This window comes from Nelumbo lutea, chromosome 6 (assembly GCF_056320005.1).
Source record: "Nelumbo lutea isolate HS-2025 chromosome 6, American lotus-T2T, whole genome shotgun sequence".
Taxonomy (NCBI): Eukaryota; Viridiplantae; Streptophyta; class Magnoliopsida; order Proteales; family Nelumbonaceae; genus Nelumbo; species Nelumbo lutea.
In genome coordinates, this window is record NC_142689.1 from 30,953,562 (window position 1) to 30,969,090 (window position 15,529).

At 36.3% G+C, this 15,529-nt stretch overlaps 1 protein-coding gene across 1 annotated transcript; it reads left to right on the top strand.

Annotated features, from left to right (window-relative positions):
• The first annotated feature begins 11,255 nt into the window (after nucleotides 1–11,255).
• Nucleotides 11,256–14,673, top strand: LOC148848331 (putative kinase-like protein TMKL1). Its single transcript, XM_088950779.1, has 2 exons — nucleotides 11,256–12,210; nucleotides 13,057–14,673. Exons 1-2 carry the CDS (start codon nucleotides 11,727–11,729, stop codon nucleotides 13,644–13,646), a joined length of 1,074 nt encoding a protein of 357 aa, XP_088806905.1. The 5' UTR covers nucleotides 11,256–11,726; the 3' UTR covers nucleotides 13,647–14,673.
• The last annotated feature ends 856 nt before the right edge of the window (nucleotides 14,674–15,529 follow it).

Here is a 15,529-nt window from a genome sequence, read left to right on the forward strand (position 1 = left end):
CACAACAAATCTCAGCGTGCACTGGGAATATCTCTCATACTTATCATTGGGAGATGTTGCCAATACACAGTTGAAATTGGCTGTGGGGCGCATTGTGAGGCATAGATATGAATTCGAGGGGAAGGAGTGAGAATGAGATCACATCAGCGTCCAACATGCACATCTTAGCGTGCATTGAAAAGATCTCTCATACTTATCATTCGAAGAATTGGGATGTGCTGTGGGAATGTGGAGCGCTACGAGGCACGTCCTGTGGGGCGCCCATGTGAACTCAGGGGGAGTGTAGGTGATTGATGCCATTGCTAATATTCTTTTTTCTTAGATGCTAAAGTAGGTTTTGGTCATTTGGATGATATGCACACGCACAGACAAGGCTTTGTTGTGGATTAGAGTGGGTTTTGGTTGATCTTCGCCAGCACTTGCGTGTTTGTCTACTCATGGCCCATTATTACTGAATTTGTAGGGTTCCATTCAAAGATTACCAAAAGTGAACTTATCACTTTGGATTAATGAAGTATAAGCTTATCTCTATTCATCTATTGCTTCGATTTTCAAAACTATGCCACATTTCTATGTATAATATAGTTTTCAATGAAAAATCCACACAATAAAAACAGACAACCGAAATGGCAAATGAGTCATGAGAAGAGTTATATTCTTTCTTTTTGAAGAAATCAAAAGAAGCGAGGTGACAAGGTATCTCTTTCTTTTCTTTTCGTGCAGACTATGCCACCGACCCAATTTACCCAAAGGTCCCAAACTACATTTTCTGTGTTCCGGGAGCTTCTACTTACTATAATTTTGAACAAACAGAAAAGCAAATGGAAAATGTGAAAATATTAATTTATCAGTCCATGTATCCAAATGTTCACAAATCCCAAGCCCGATATAATCATATGAAGAAAAGTCTTGATGATTATGGGGTGGTGAACCGGAGTAACATCCAAAACTCCCATCAACCAATACTAATGAGTTTGAGTTTGATTCGCCACTAGGCGGCAGCAGGGCACCGGTGTCAGCAACCAGAAGGGAGCTCCGGCGGTGGGTGCCGGTAGTGAGAAAATACCAGGGCCTGACAGAAGGGTCGAATCAAGATGTGAGTTCAATGGGCTCGGTCTGATGTGGACGTGGATTTTGCTAGTTTTTCAAATTGTAATCTTTTAGGCCCTTTTATTTATCCGTAAATAAGAGGGGGAAAGTTGATCAATAAGTATCTTTTTTTCATTCAACAATTTTATAATGCTTTTTGCATTAAGGGGAAATGATACCCACGTTCTTTTTGAATATTTAAGTAGAACCCATGGTAAATATATTTCCCCGGGTAAATGATACCTCAAAAAATATCACCCTTGTCACATTTGAAAAAGTTAACTTTCCTGAATGTAGAGTAAATATTTAAAATACAATCCACCAAAAATATCTATTCAAACAATATAATCCAAAAAACATGGACTTGTAAGGGTAAAATGACAAAAAATAGAAACATTAACCACTTACCCAGAAAAATGTGGGTGAGACAGAAGAACATGAGAAGTTGAGAGGCCTCATTTAACTGGGTAAATTTAACAAAAAAATAAAAAAAAAAAACATAGATAAGTGTACTTACCCAGGTAAATGGTCTTTCGGTAAACAAACAAGGTCTAAGTACAAGGCCACATGGTAAAGAGAATTTTATTTACTTGGGTATAACTTATCCCATCTCCTATGTGGATAAATAACTTTCTTGTCCGAAAAAAAAAATTATAAAACATAATATGACAAAATTATTCTTTTAAACATTTGCTTTTTATGGATAAAAACATCATTATATTATTTACCTAGGCATCAAAACAACACGAATAAGTGAACTTACCCATGTAAATATTACCTAAGAAACATTTATCTGAATAAATCTATTTATTCGAGTAAGTGAGAAATTTATAAACAAACGAGGCTGTTGTAGGATTCTCTCATCACATTTTGATTTGTTGCACATTCATCATCTGCTGTAAAGAAGAAAAATGAACAAACAGCCAACCCCATGCAAGTACAGGGGAACCCGATCAACTGGATCGTTTCTCACTGAAATCAGCCTACTACTGAAATAAGCAATAATTGAGGATGTTTGTCTAGGAACTTTTTGGAATATGAAATATACCACCCACGACCATGAGCTCATGTTTTCCTGTGTAAAATCCTGGCAATTTGTTTACCAATTCAGGGTCGGTGGCATAAGCACAGGACTAGATAGTCTGTGTGGAATCTACAGACTTTTGTGCTTTGCATTTTTATCATTCTCATAATGGGATGGTGTTTATTGATGTTCATAGCTAATAACTTAATATATTGTTTTTTATTGGTGAAAGGAGGTAGAAGAGAAGGCCCTTTTTGAGATATATTTCTAGGGATGTAATGGGATCGGATCCAACTAAATCTGCTTCCAATCCAATTATCAAACCTTTGGATGGATCCAATCCAAAATCTGATATATCAGACTTGGATCACATTTAGATTTAACCTACATTTGACTTATTATGCTTAAAATGGTAAAAAAATTAAAATTTTAAAAATTATTTATTTTTTATTTATACATGACAAATGCATATAATATAAATATTAAATTTATTAATTATAAATTATATATAATATCTTTATATATACATACTTATACTATAAAATAATTTTTTTAATGAGATCGAATGGAGTTAAATCTACATCTGATCCAATTATTACTCGGATGCAAATTCTAATATCTAAACATGGGATAATCAGATTCGATGTGAATCATATCAAACTTTAAGAATCCATTGACAACTACACAACACACATACATATTAATAAGTGTTTGCATGAATATATGTTTATATAACATAAAGATATGAAGTCAAGTCAGGTTCATTTGATCGAGGATTCAACCAAGTTACAGGCTTGCAACCCTAACTAATATTGAAAGGGGATGACCGTTTGAGTTTTCTAAGTATATATGCCCTTTGTATAGCAGAAAATCTAAGCGCTTAAGGCCATATTTTGTTCAATTCTCATTCTTTCTCATTTTTACCCAAGATGAAATTCTAAAATGGATCATAAAAATAGGTAGAATGAGAAAATATTGCTATGAACCGAACATTTGTTTTCCTAAAAATGAATTCATTTCAGACTTATAAGTGTACTATGTTGCTCATTTTCATTCTTCAAAAAAAAAATAAAAAAGTGTGGGTATTCATAAACTACCAACCTAGGTCTCCAATAGTCAATGTTTATCGGTTGATATATATGTTTTGTGAAAGTACTTTCATAAAAGCGCTTTCGTAAAAATGCTTTCATAAAAGTACTTCCATAAAGTGCTTTTTGTAAAAGTGCTTTAGCAAAAATACTTTTATAAAAGTGATTTAATGTAAAAGTGCTTTCATAAAAGTACTTTTGTAAAAATGCTTTTATAAAAGTACTTTACTTTCACAAATGTACTTTTCATAAATTTACTTTTATAAAAGTGCTTTTATAAAAGGGTTTTCGTGTAAAAGTATTTTCATGTATAAGTTCTTTTACAAAAATGCTTTCATAAAAGCACTTTTGTAAAAGTGCTTTCGCAAAAGTAAACATATATGGCAGCATTTGTGTAGGCAAAGTTTCCTCAAAGAATAAAAATGAGCAAGATGGGACATGATTATTTTCCATGCTGCAAGCTACTCAATTTTTGTGCTATGGGACTGATTTTTTATTCTAAAAAGAATGTAGCCTATGGCAAGAATTTTGTAACCAAACACTCTCATGTTATTCATTTTTGCCTAGAATAAGCAAGAATTAAAGCCATGTAAAGTTTGAAGGAAAAAGTAGGGAAAGGCAAGGAAACCTTTACAAACTTTGTATAGGTTTTCATACATTTTTCCTTCAAACCAAACATAGCCTAAAAGAATGATGCTCAGAGCAGTGAACCAAACATGACCTAAAATACTTCATTTTATTGTTGCCTTATTCCAGAACTAGACCTGTTCATGGACTGGATAGTCCGGATTTGGACAAAGACTTGCTTCTTTATTAACAGAAAATGTCCAAGCCCGAATTTGAGCCCATAACCCAACTATTGGGCCTAGATCTTGAGTCAAAACTTGACCCTAAAGCCCATAAATATAAATATATATATTGGGCCTGGTCCTGACCTTACCCATGGACAGGTCTATCCAGAACTGAACCCAGAGTTTCATTTGTCCTTTGCGCGCATTGTTTGGCTGCAGGCGTGCTGTGTTTTGTATCCTCGGTATCTTAGGGTAAAAATACGTTTCAAATGTATTTAGCATGTAAACACAAGGGATTGTGGTTAGCGGAGTCTTGACTCTTGATGTCATTTGCATAATTGCATTACAACCAATCTTGGTTTCGGTTCCATCAAATTTTAGTAGCCTCAGTTTAACGTCGTTTGGCTGTTCCATGTATTAACCATGCCCAAAAAGAGATGGTCTATTTGGTCTATAGCATCCTCATAGAGTCATAGAGGACGAGATTAAGCCATCACTCAGTAGGAAAACCACACCTTGCATCAATACCGTCAGTCACATCTATCTTATGGCTCTATTTGGTTTTATAGAAAATAAGAGAGAAACAAAAAGATGAGAAAAAAATGTAAAAAATTTTGTATTAAACCAAACACGGCCTTATATGTTCATGCATAGATGCCTTGCACGCCTAATAACATAATCAATGCTGTGGCCTGTAAGACATCTCAGTTTCATTCTTACCCATCTGTAATTGAGGCTTTAGTTTTAAAGCCATCATTGCCTGTATACCATTCATGCCCAGAATGAGATGGCTTATCTTTCACATACAGCATGAGTCATGAGTGTTATGTGAACTCTGGATGATCTCATCATTACCTAGGAGGCCAATCTGAAAGCCAACATGATTAGATGATGTATTATTTACATCCAATAGATTAGTTCCTATTTTCAAAAGATTAGAGTTGTAAAGTGGGTCATGCTGGTTGTATAGCCTAACATTATATGGATCATTTTGGACTTGAGTTTTTTATTTTATTTTATTATTTGATAAATAAATCCTCCGATGGCCTAGCCAACGGCCTAACCCCTAGTAGGCCATGTCAAACCTGACCTTTTAAGGGTTTTGGGGTAGTCTGATACAGCCCACCCACACCCGTGTGTCAGTCCAGCACAGCCCGCTAAATCACAGATGAATGAAGAGCACGGCCCACTTTGCACCTTGTAGGTCTGGCTTTTAGCAAAGTGATTCATCAAGCAAATTAACAAGTGATTCATCAAGCAAATTAGTGGCTTTTAGCAGAGTGATTCATCAAGCAAATTAACAAGTTTCATGACTCTCAACCTCTCGCACCTTGTAGGTCTGTGCATGCTCGACTGCAATTGTAGATTCCTGCATAGGAAGTCTAATTGAAAACCCATCTGAGTCTAAAAAGGAGATGGACCAAAGTTAACAGTCATAGAATACAAGGATATTCTCTGATTTCTGTCATCTACTGAACCAGTCCTTTCGTCTGTCCTCTTTGAAGTAGTCTATTAGTAATCATGCCAGTCAAATTATGAAGATTGATAATGAATTTACAGGCTTTTCAATGAAACAGCTTTCCATCTACTAGCACCCGTTAAGAAAAGTTAACCGTTGTTACAAGTTGAAGGGATAGATGAGCCCGGGGTAACCGAAAAGTAATTGGGTGAAGATAAAGAAGAAATGATTTAAGGATCCATAAATTAAAAATTGAATATGATACAGAAAAGAATGAAATAGCAAAACAAGATTCATGTAGCTGACCCACATAGTCGTCGAGAGAAGGTATAAATGATAATGATTTCACGAAACTGTTTTTGCATTTATCTAATTGCATGAATCATACTTTGCTGCTCATAAATAATGATACAGAAAAAAAATGAAATAGCAAAACAAGATTCATGTAGCTGACCCCATATAGTCGTCGAGACAAAGTATAGATGATAATGATTTCACGAAACTGTTTTTGCATTTACCCAATTGCATGAATCATACTTTGCTGCTCATAAATAAGAATGGCAACTAGGTGGGTGGGGCCGATTTTTGCATATCCCATCCCCAGCCCCGAATATATGTACCCCACCCTAGCCCCGACAGGGTTGGAAATCCCAGCCCCATCCATCCCCATTCTTGGAGCCAACATGGATCCTTGAATTTCTCCTATTGTATTTTTAGTTGTTACATTGAAACTTGACCAAGTTGTTTTTTATAAATTCTTCTAAAACTCATAATGTCTTCATGTCTATGTGGTGATTTGGTTTATCAAGTATCTTTTGATATATTCATTCTAAAATAATAATAATAATAATAATAACATACATGCATATGCAAATGTGCACGCACACACACATATATATATATAGGAGAGGGGTGGACAAATACCACCCTCACCTCACTCTCGTCACGTGAATTAAGGTTATGTTTGATTGGAAGGAAAAAATAGGGAAAGAAAAGGAAATGTAGGAAAACCTTCACAAACCTTATATGTATTTCCCTACCTTTTCTTTCTTTTCCTTCAAAGCAAACATAGGCTAAGAGTTTCCTGAAGCCTGCCCTGACCCTGGTCAGCGGGGATGGGTCTGATTGCCTGCATCACTACTCATATTTAATGGTCATTGAACAAAGAACAATAAAGGCTAGAGAAGATATTCCTATCATAAGATCTTTTTCATTAAGGTTGTTTCATAGACTCCATTCCTTCTTTTACATAATATGTACTAAATTTGTTTTCGTGGCTCTTGTTTTGCCCATTTAGTAGGGCTGCTCTCGGTTTAATTAACCGAATTGTGGGCTTTTTTTTTTCCCAAACTGAGCTAGTAGTACTGTTTTTTTTGAAAACCAATAACCAAAACCGAGAGAGTAGTACTGCTCTCGGTTCGGTTAATCACCAGTCTAATTTGTAGTTTTTTCAGTTATTTGTTTTTTATAATATATTATAAATAAAAAAATATAAATATATATTCATATATAATGCACATATATATATATGAATATATATAATATATAGATAATACATATAAATATATGTATAACAGTCAGTTTGGTTAACCATCGATTTTTTATATTGGTCAACTGAAACTAAACCGGTACCTTTGATTTTTTGAAAATACTGAACTGATTGGTTTAGTTAATTGAAAATTTTGGTTCGATTTAGTTTTGTAGTTTTTAATGATCACCCCTACCATTTGGTCCATTTAACTCAAGTGCTAATCATGGGAGTCCGGGTCTACTCCTCACACCAACCTTATAGCACATCCCAACCACACGTCAAGAAAATCCCCAATGCTTATGTGTTATTATTCATGGGGTTCCCAATACATAGTGGGATGTGTTGTGAGGTCAATGTGTGGTGTGCTACGTGAGGAGCAAGTCCCAGTTCTAAGAATAGAACACTAGGAATATTTTTTTATCAATATTGAATACTAACCAAATCACACTAATGGAGCATGTCTAAGACAGTTAATCATGCCTAATTCTAATCCATGTCTATGATATGCAATAAAATCTGTTTTCTTAATTCTCCCGCACCTACTAGGAAAGATTTATATCAGGTTTCTTCTCCTCTCAAGTAATATACCCCAATTTTCCACATACACCAATAGCTATCTTAATTGAATGTGTTCATTCTAGATAATTTAATTTGTACCATCCAATTTAATTGTAGTAATAATTTTATATCCAAATCAGTCACCGGCACTTCCTCCACCAAAGCCCAGCTCGTCGGTTGATTTCTGTTCAGCACTATAGCCTTCCATATCAAAACTCAACCAACTTAAAACAATAAGGAAAGCAATTAAAAAATACTCGAAGACAGATCAATCTCACAAAAAAGGATGAGAATTTCTTCTAGAAGTTGAAAACGCAATCAAGAGAGATTTCTCCATTCTCATGGATAGAGAGAAAAGGGAGAAAATCCAATCGAACTCTCCAAGAAGCTCAAAGAGAGCCAGAAATTGAACTGCCCTCCATTGAACCCCTAAAGTGTCCAGAAAAACCTCCTGATGACTTTTCTCATCATTCTAGTTCTTCGTGATTTTGATGCCTAAACACAAACTACCCTCCTGATGACTGAATCCCACCCAAAAAAATTCAAGAACAGGGCAAACTAGAGGGAATCAATCAACACTCTATTTCCTCGTGCAGTCAACTAATCTAGGACAGCATGGATCACCCACCTTCAAAAAGGCTTAATTAGGCTCTAATACCAAGTAGAAATCAGCAAAAAAATTAAAATCAATATAAAAGAGAAGAAAAGAGAGAAGTTGTGAGATAAGAGAAGTGAAGAAGAAAGAATGAAGAAAAGAAGAGAAGCCAATAATGCTGACTGCCCCGCCCCTCTCTCATTAACTTCATACTTAAAATACAAGAATATGACAGCTAGTGCTTACAACTTAAAAAAGAAATAAACTACTACTTTAACAGCTTCTAAAAAGTAAGTTGTGGTCCTGACTAACTAATTAAACAAAAACAAATAAGAAATGAGCTATCAATGAAATCAAGCCAATGACAGCAAAATCCTCAACACCCATATAGATTAATTAAAAATCAACATCTTCATCATTATCTTTCTTTCTAAAAAACAAGGAAAAATTGCTAAGGATCTTCTCAGAAAACAGCTACCATGTATGTATGGCAAAGGCTTTTAAAGACAATTTGAAACTCATATGGGAAAAGATGCCAAAGCTTTTACTGGTCAAAAAGCTTAGAAAATGTTTTTATTTTTTTGATAGGAAAACTAGTATCTAAGAGCTCCGAAAGTCTTTTACATGGGCGGGATCTCGCAGGCAACATTGTTTTTAGTGATAAATGTTTTTGAAGACCCAACCATACTTAATTTTGACTGAACCCAAGAGAGTTGTCTACTCATCTTCCATTCTATTTTGATATCCTCCAAAGAGCAAGGATACATAGCAAAACTAGAACTAGTCAAGATTCTGGTACAATACCAAGAAAAATCAATAAAAAATAAAGAAAAATAACTCAAATTTGAATTGGTGGTATCAAGTCTACTGATTGGCTGGATTGGTCTTGGGTCAGTCATCCCCTTGGCAAACGTAATCTAATTTTCTTGGTTCTGCTGTAAACAAATGGGTATCTGTTTAAGAAAGCTTTCACTAGCTGGCATCATAAACACCTCATTAATTTGCTTCTCAAAGCTAATAACCTATACCTAATAACTTGAATGATGTCAATAAAAGCTCAGTCAATGGAGGGTCATGAATCATGATTCAAGCCCTCAATTGAAGTATTCTCGGAAAAGGGATAATATTCTCAATCAGAGTTCCTAGTTTTTCTCCATATACATATTTTGAATTATAACTCATTGAATTGAAGTGTCTTTCTTTTTCTGGGTAGGCAAAGCTAGTAAAGCTTGTGGGTTGAAACCTGGAACTTAACATTAATGCCCCATTTATTTTATTAAATAAAATTAATACCTCATTTGTTTCCACTTTCGGAGCATTCTACTTCCCTTCAGCTTTAAAGAAAATGGATTTGTATTTAGTAACAAGAGGAGGCCAATTCCTCCGGAAGAATTATCAATGGATGAGTAAAAGGGTGAATGAAGAGAGAGAGAGAGTAGTTCAGGAGGGAAAATTCTAGAATAATATTCTGTACTTTGGGTTTAGTGACAGTTTGGTCCTTGAATTTTCAAAACATATTAATCCATTACCTGTCGTTAATTAGCTATTAAGTGGCATTTGAAAAGATACAAATATCCTTCAAATGTTATCTAATTCTCTTTATCAACTATCAAATATATTGGTAAAAAATGAACAAATCTCAAATCTTTGCCTCTTCTATTCAAGAAAGTTAGAATCACGTCTCAGTAGTTATTTTGGTGATCCCAACTTTTTCAATAGAAGAGGCAAGTATTTAAGATTTGTTCATTTTTTGTCAATAAATTTGATAGTTGGTAAAAAGAATTAGATGACATTATAAAGGCATTTTTGTCTTTTCAAGTGTCACTTAATATCTGATTAACGGAATGATTAATAAATATCAAAATTGGCACATTTTAAAAATTTGGGTATTGAATTATCATGTTTCAAAGTTCAAGAATTAAAGTGTCATTAGACCCAAAATACAGTATACTAATCGGTAATTTTCCTAAAGAATTATCAATGGATGAGGAAGAAGAGTGAAAAGAGAGTCACATAGAGGGAGAGAGAGAAAGAGAGAGAAAGAGAGAGAGATTATTTGAGGAGGTTGGGTGCAACAAATGATGAGCCCAGTAAGGTGTCGGCAGCAATCAAAGGATTCCTTAATTCCTTTCCTCCTCTTTTTGTTTAAACTACAGGTACAGAGACCTCAAATCTTTAATAAATTCACACGATTAATTAGCCAGCTGGACTGGAAGAAATTACAGAAAAAAAAAAGGCTTTTGAAATGGAGAAGAGAGAAATTGATGGTGTCAACTCACTAGTGTGACACGTCACTTCCATCCCATCATCAACTCTTTGATGATGTTGCCTCCAAATTTTGTTGTTCTACTTTTCTCTTCGTTTTGTTTTTCTTACTCATTGCTTTTTTATTTTATTTTTCACATTTTTGTTCTATTGCGGGGTTAATCTGTTTGATTAACAGGGCCCCACGTGGCAGCACGCGAAGCTATCATTAGTAAATTCAAATTCGAAACAGTGAAAGTGAATCTATCTTATCTCTCCACATCTCTCAATCCAACGGTGTTAAATGAGCCAACGTGGTTTCGATAATGAAATCTGAATCCATCTATACGCCACTGAACCCAACCATGCCTTACGACATAGGTAGCTTTGAGGGAAAAAAAAAAAAGGTATCTGGTGAAGGTGAACCACCAACAACACCTAGACGTTTGTCAGTCCATCACACATGGTGGGCCCACCTGCATCTGTAGCCGAAAGATCACAGCCATTGGTTCCTGGTACAGAAATTATCCAGAGTTTGACCGTCAGCTCTGTCTCTGAGCACGCATGGACCGTCTGAATCAGAGAATCAACACACATTAGATTAGAGAGAGAGAGAGATGACTTGAGATGACTCTGACTCTGGCTCTGAACCTCTGACAACACTATTACAACGCAACAGGAGCATTTTCGTCATTTAAGTTTCTATAGGAAATAGCCTCTTTCAACCGTCAGATTCGAATATTCTAACAAGAAAACCTACCAGTAGTTGAAGACATGAATCCAACGGTTGAGAATCGAGCCCTCATCTGCAGGTAACCGCACGGTATCGCTCATAGAAGGAACCTATTTATCACGTGCATCAATCACCCTTTATATGGCTCGGGTATCCGATACTTTGCCGCGTGTACTGACTGATGTTATTTTCACCGATTTCGTCTCTCTCTCTCTCTGTGCGCAAAAAGCTTCTCGCCGGCCTCAATCCAGAAGAAAGAGACCGGTTTCCAGAAATTGAATCTTCTTTGAACCTCTGAAACCTCAAAATTCAAAATATTTCTAGGGTTTTAAAAAGCTCCAAGCTTTTTCTTGAGTTTGTTGGGCTTCAGCAAATTGAAGGACGCTTTTCATCCCTTTTCTTTATTTCTACTTTGCTGGCAACGTAACTGAGAGTTATTGGGATCTGACGCGTCCAGATATTTCTCTCTGATCTACGATTTTTTATTGTTTGCGCGCATTAATGAGCTCCCACTTTCCGATTAATTACCCTAGAATGGAAAAGCAATGGAATAAAGCTTATAAGTTCTTCCATTAGGTAGGAGATAGGAAACTTGTCTTTACTCTGTTCATGACATGGAACACAACCACAAGCTCAGAGTTGTTGTGAGCGTAGTCTGTGCAACATTGCTGATCGTCCTCTTATCTTTGTTCTACCTCTGGCGCAAGAGATGGATGCGACGCTCATCTGCAGAGATGGAGGACCTCGAGTGCAAGGAAGAACATATAGTCGAAACAGAGGACTTGCTTACTTTTCCGGGTGGTGAGAGTCTCACCATTCATGATATCTTGGATGCTCCGGGAGAAGTTGTCGGAAAATCAAATTACGGGACACTATACAAGGCTAGTTTACAGAGGCATGAGTCAGTGAGGTTGCTTCGGTTTCTCAGACCGGCGTGCACGGGAAGGATGAAGGAGATTATTGATGCAATTCAGATGCTGGGGTATGTCAGGCATCCCAATTTAGTACCTCTTCAGGCCTTCTATGCGGGGCCGAAAGGAGAGAAGCTTCTTGTCTATCCCTTCTTAAGCCGAGGTACTCTGGCTCAGTTCATTCAAGGTAATCTCCTACAATTTGTTATTTAAATTTGTTGCGATTTATTTTCTACTGCAAATGCATTTCAGATCATCTTGGATGAACATTTAGAATCATGGTTGAATAGATTGAATTGGAAAAAATGTAAGACGGGGTTAAACAGCTTTGATTTGATTCTATAATCCAAATGGAGAACTAAAATCTGCCTCACGTTAATCGAATGAAGACATAAGTTCTTTTTTTTTCACATTCTTTTTATATTTATGGTTTCTGACCGACATATCCATGTACTTATTTCTCTCATATTGTCTATGTATCTACATCCATTTCCTGAAATACCAAAAAAAAAAAAAACACCCATTTTCCTTCTTTTCTGAATCATTGAATCAATATCTGCTTTTGTTATACTATGTTCTCTTAATTAAAAAACTGAAATCAAGCTTATTTTGAAGTTTTTTATCAACTATATCTTGTTTGCACTTTGCAAACATAATTTCTTTCTTGAGGCTACTTTGTAAGTATTTTTGTTTATTTTCCCAGCTTTCTGAGGAGCCCTTAATTAGATTTGCACTGAAATCACATATTCTGCTTTTTGTTCTTTCTGTGCATGTGGAGAAATCACCTCACTGTTCCAATTCCGATAGTCATGTTGTTTCTTCTCTGTATGTAATTATGTTTGATCTCAACTACTTTTTTTGTTATTTCTTCTTTCCTCTTCCTCCTGTAAGAGAATTCATTCTCTTAGTTTTATGAAACTTTCAGAATTAACTCGAGTTCGAATTGAGATCATTTTGAGTTGCCATTTTTTATTCTCTTTTTCAAGTTAAACAAGACATCTTAAATGGAGAAAATATGTTTTCTTATTGACAGATGGAGACAGTGAGTCACACAAATGGGGTATCATTTACAGGATCTCCGTTGGTATTGCCAGAGGACTAGATCATCTTCATTTTGGATTGCAGAAACCCATTATTCATGGAAATCTTAAATCAAAGAATATTTTGCTAGATGGAAGTTACCAATCCTATGTGTCAGATTTTGGCCTACATTTCCTCTTGAATCCAACTGCAGGTCAGGAAATGGTTGAAGCTTCTGCCATTCAGGGATATAAAGTCCCTGAGTTGATCAAGATGAAGGATGCAAGCAAAGAGAGTGATATATACAATCTTGGGGTCATCTTACTTGAGTTACTTACCAGGAAGGGGCCCATTATCACCAACTCATCACCCACTCAGGATCTATATCTGCCAAACTCTATGAGAAATGCAATTCTTGATCAAAAGTTCTCAGACATATTTCATCCCAGCTTACTTCTTAATGAAGGCAGTGATCAAAAGTCAATCATGGAAGAGCGCATCCTCATGTTCTTTCAGTTAGCAATGGCTTGTTGTTCTCCTTCCCCATCTTTGAGACCAGATATAAAACAAGTGCTTATAAAGCTCGAAGAAATTGGAAGATAGAAGTCCTTGGATTTTTCAGACTACTATTGGGAACTTGATTTGATGGTGGCCAACATGGGGATGTCTTGAAGCGGCCAAACACTTACATTTCAATAATCTATTCTTGATAGTGTTTGTGGCCACCAAAATGATGATGACAATTGTGATGGCGATGATCTTAATTTAAGGGCAATGAAAGAGTATTCCTCTTGAACCAAAGTTGAAAATTTCAGCCATCTGGGCAAGATGATAGAGTCGGTGATTGGATGTGTTGTGTTTAGAGTTTTTGTTCATTTGCAAGCTAAGAAGAAAGAAATATTGAATTTGATGGGCCCCAGCTTGGATACTGTTGATAAACACATTGACAAATATAGTTCTACAAGATGGTGGAAGAACCCATTATAGATAGCAAAGGATTGGATTTCTTTAAGCACTCAAGAAATGGACCTTCAATGGAGAATTGACCATAGTTACTTCAAGAATGGAGTAGAGTTTGAATTACATTTGGAGGTTAGCTAGTCAAACCAACGGCAAGTAGGATCAGGCTTTTCCAAATTCTTTTTACCATGAATATCTGGAAAATATGTAGAGAACAAAGTTCCTCTTGATGACACTACTTGATCATTTCTCCTATCTCTTACTCAAATGCAGTTCCATCTATCGTTTCTTTTATTATCATCCAAGCTTGTACTACAAGGAATTTGTTCAGGGATAAGTGTGTCTTTGTTTCCATCATAAGAGGTTGGTGATCAGATTCCTTTAAACCAAAAGCAGTTTTGTCTTGGGTGGCTAAACCATTCTTCAATGGCTACTGGAGACAGAGCATCAGCACAGGAAAAGACGGTTCTAAGGTCATTTTCATAGTGGTCTGTAATAAAAAATTATCTTCCATCTTTGTCCACATCAGTCCATACAAAACTTGATACACTGTAATCTATTTTATGTAATTGCAGATGGGATATTTAAATTATTTCCTCTTTTATCCCGGCTGCCCCCTTCCACCCTCTCAATATATAAAAACAGAGCCTCCACATGCCTTTTCAATGAATCTGCTAAGTAATTTATTCCTCTCAAGTGTGCGATCTGTTGGCTGCTTTCTGCAAGATTTTCATATCAAAATTCATTATTTTAATAATGACTTTTATAGTAAGAAGAAGAAGAAGAATATAAGAACATGAATACAATGCCTAATTTATTACTTTCTCCGGCATGGCATGGGGATGGGGTGCCATGGTGGGTGTGAGTGGGTATGAAAGTAGTTGGGGTGAAGTAGAACAAAGGAATGACACAGCGTGACTGAGCTGGACTTTCATCAATTGGATGGAATACATATTTTGGTTGTCCACCTGTCTGGATCTGAAGTCCCGGAACTGAAGCTTCAAATTCAGATGTCCATCTACTCCAAATAAGGTTGTTAACTTGGAAACTTGACACTTCCATCCAAAGAGATGAGGGCCAGGTTTGGTGTTTGGCCAATGCAGGTTTGGAATCCTGTCTAAAATGATAAGGGCATCATTTGACGTCTCTCATGATTCGTGACCCTCCTTCCGTATGGCATGTCTCAGGCCGAGACAATAGCCCATTTGCCACAGGAAATGCACCACCTGACAAGGTAGACAAGGAGGTCCAAGACAATATAATAATATACACGACGCAGAGGATGGTGTGGGGTGTTAGGCTGTTAGCTTCTAGCAAGGCCAGGCATGATGGAGCTCAGCCTCTCTTTGATAGAACTTTGGTAGGCCCAACTGCCCACGACTGAAGTCTCCACCCAATCCGTGAACTTTGGGGTTGGGTTTAATTTTTATGGCACTTCTCATCAAATGTATGGACAGATTGGATCATTGAATCAGCATTCCGTATGAAGCAAATCCCTGTTACTGCAGGCTCCAGAGCCTGCAGGG

Coding starts and splice junctions, on each gene's coding strand:
- LOC148848331 (XM_088950779.1), top strand. CDS start 11,727: ATGGAACACAACCACAAGCTCAGAGTTGTTGTGAGCGTAGTCTGTGCA. Junction 12,211..13,056: donor TCTGGCTCAGTTCATTCAAG/GTAATCTCCTAC, acceptor TCTTATTGACAG/ATGGAGACAGTGAGTCACAC.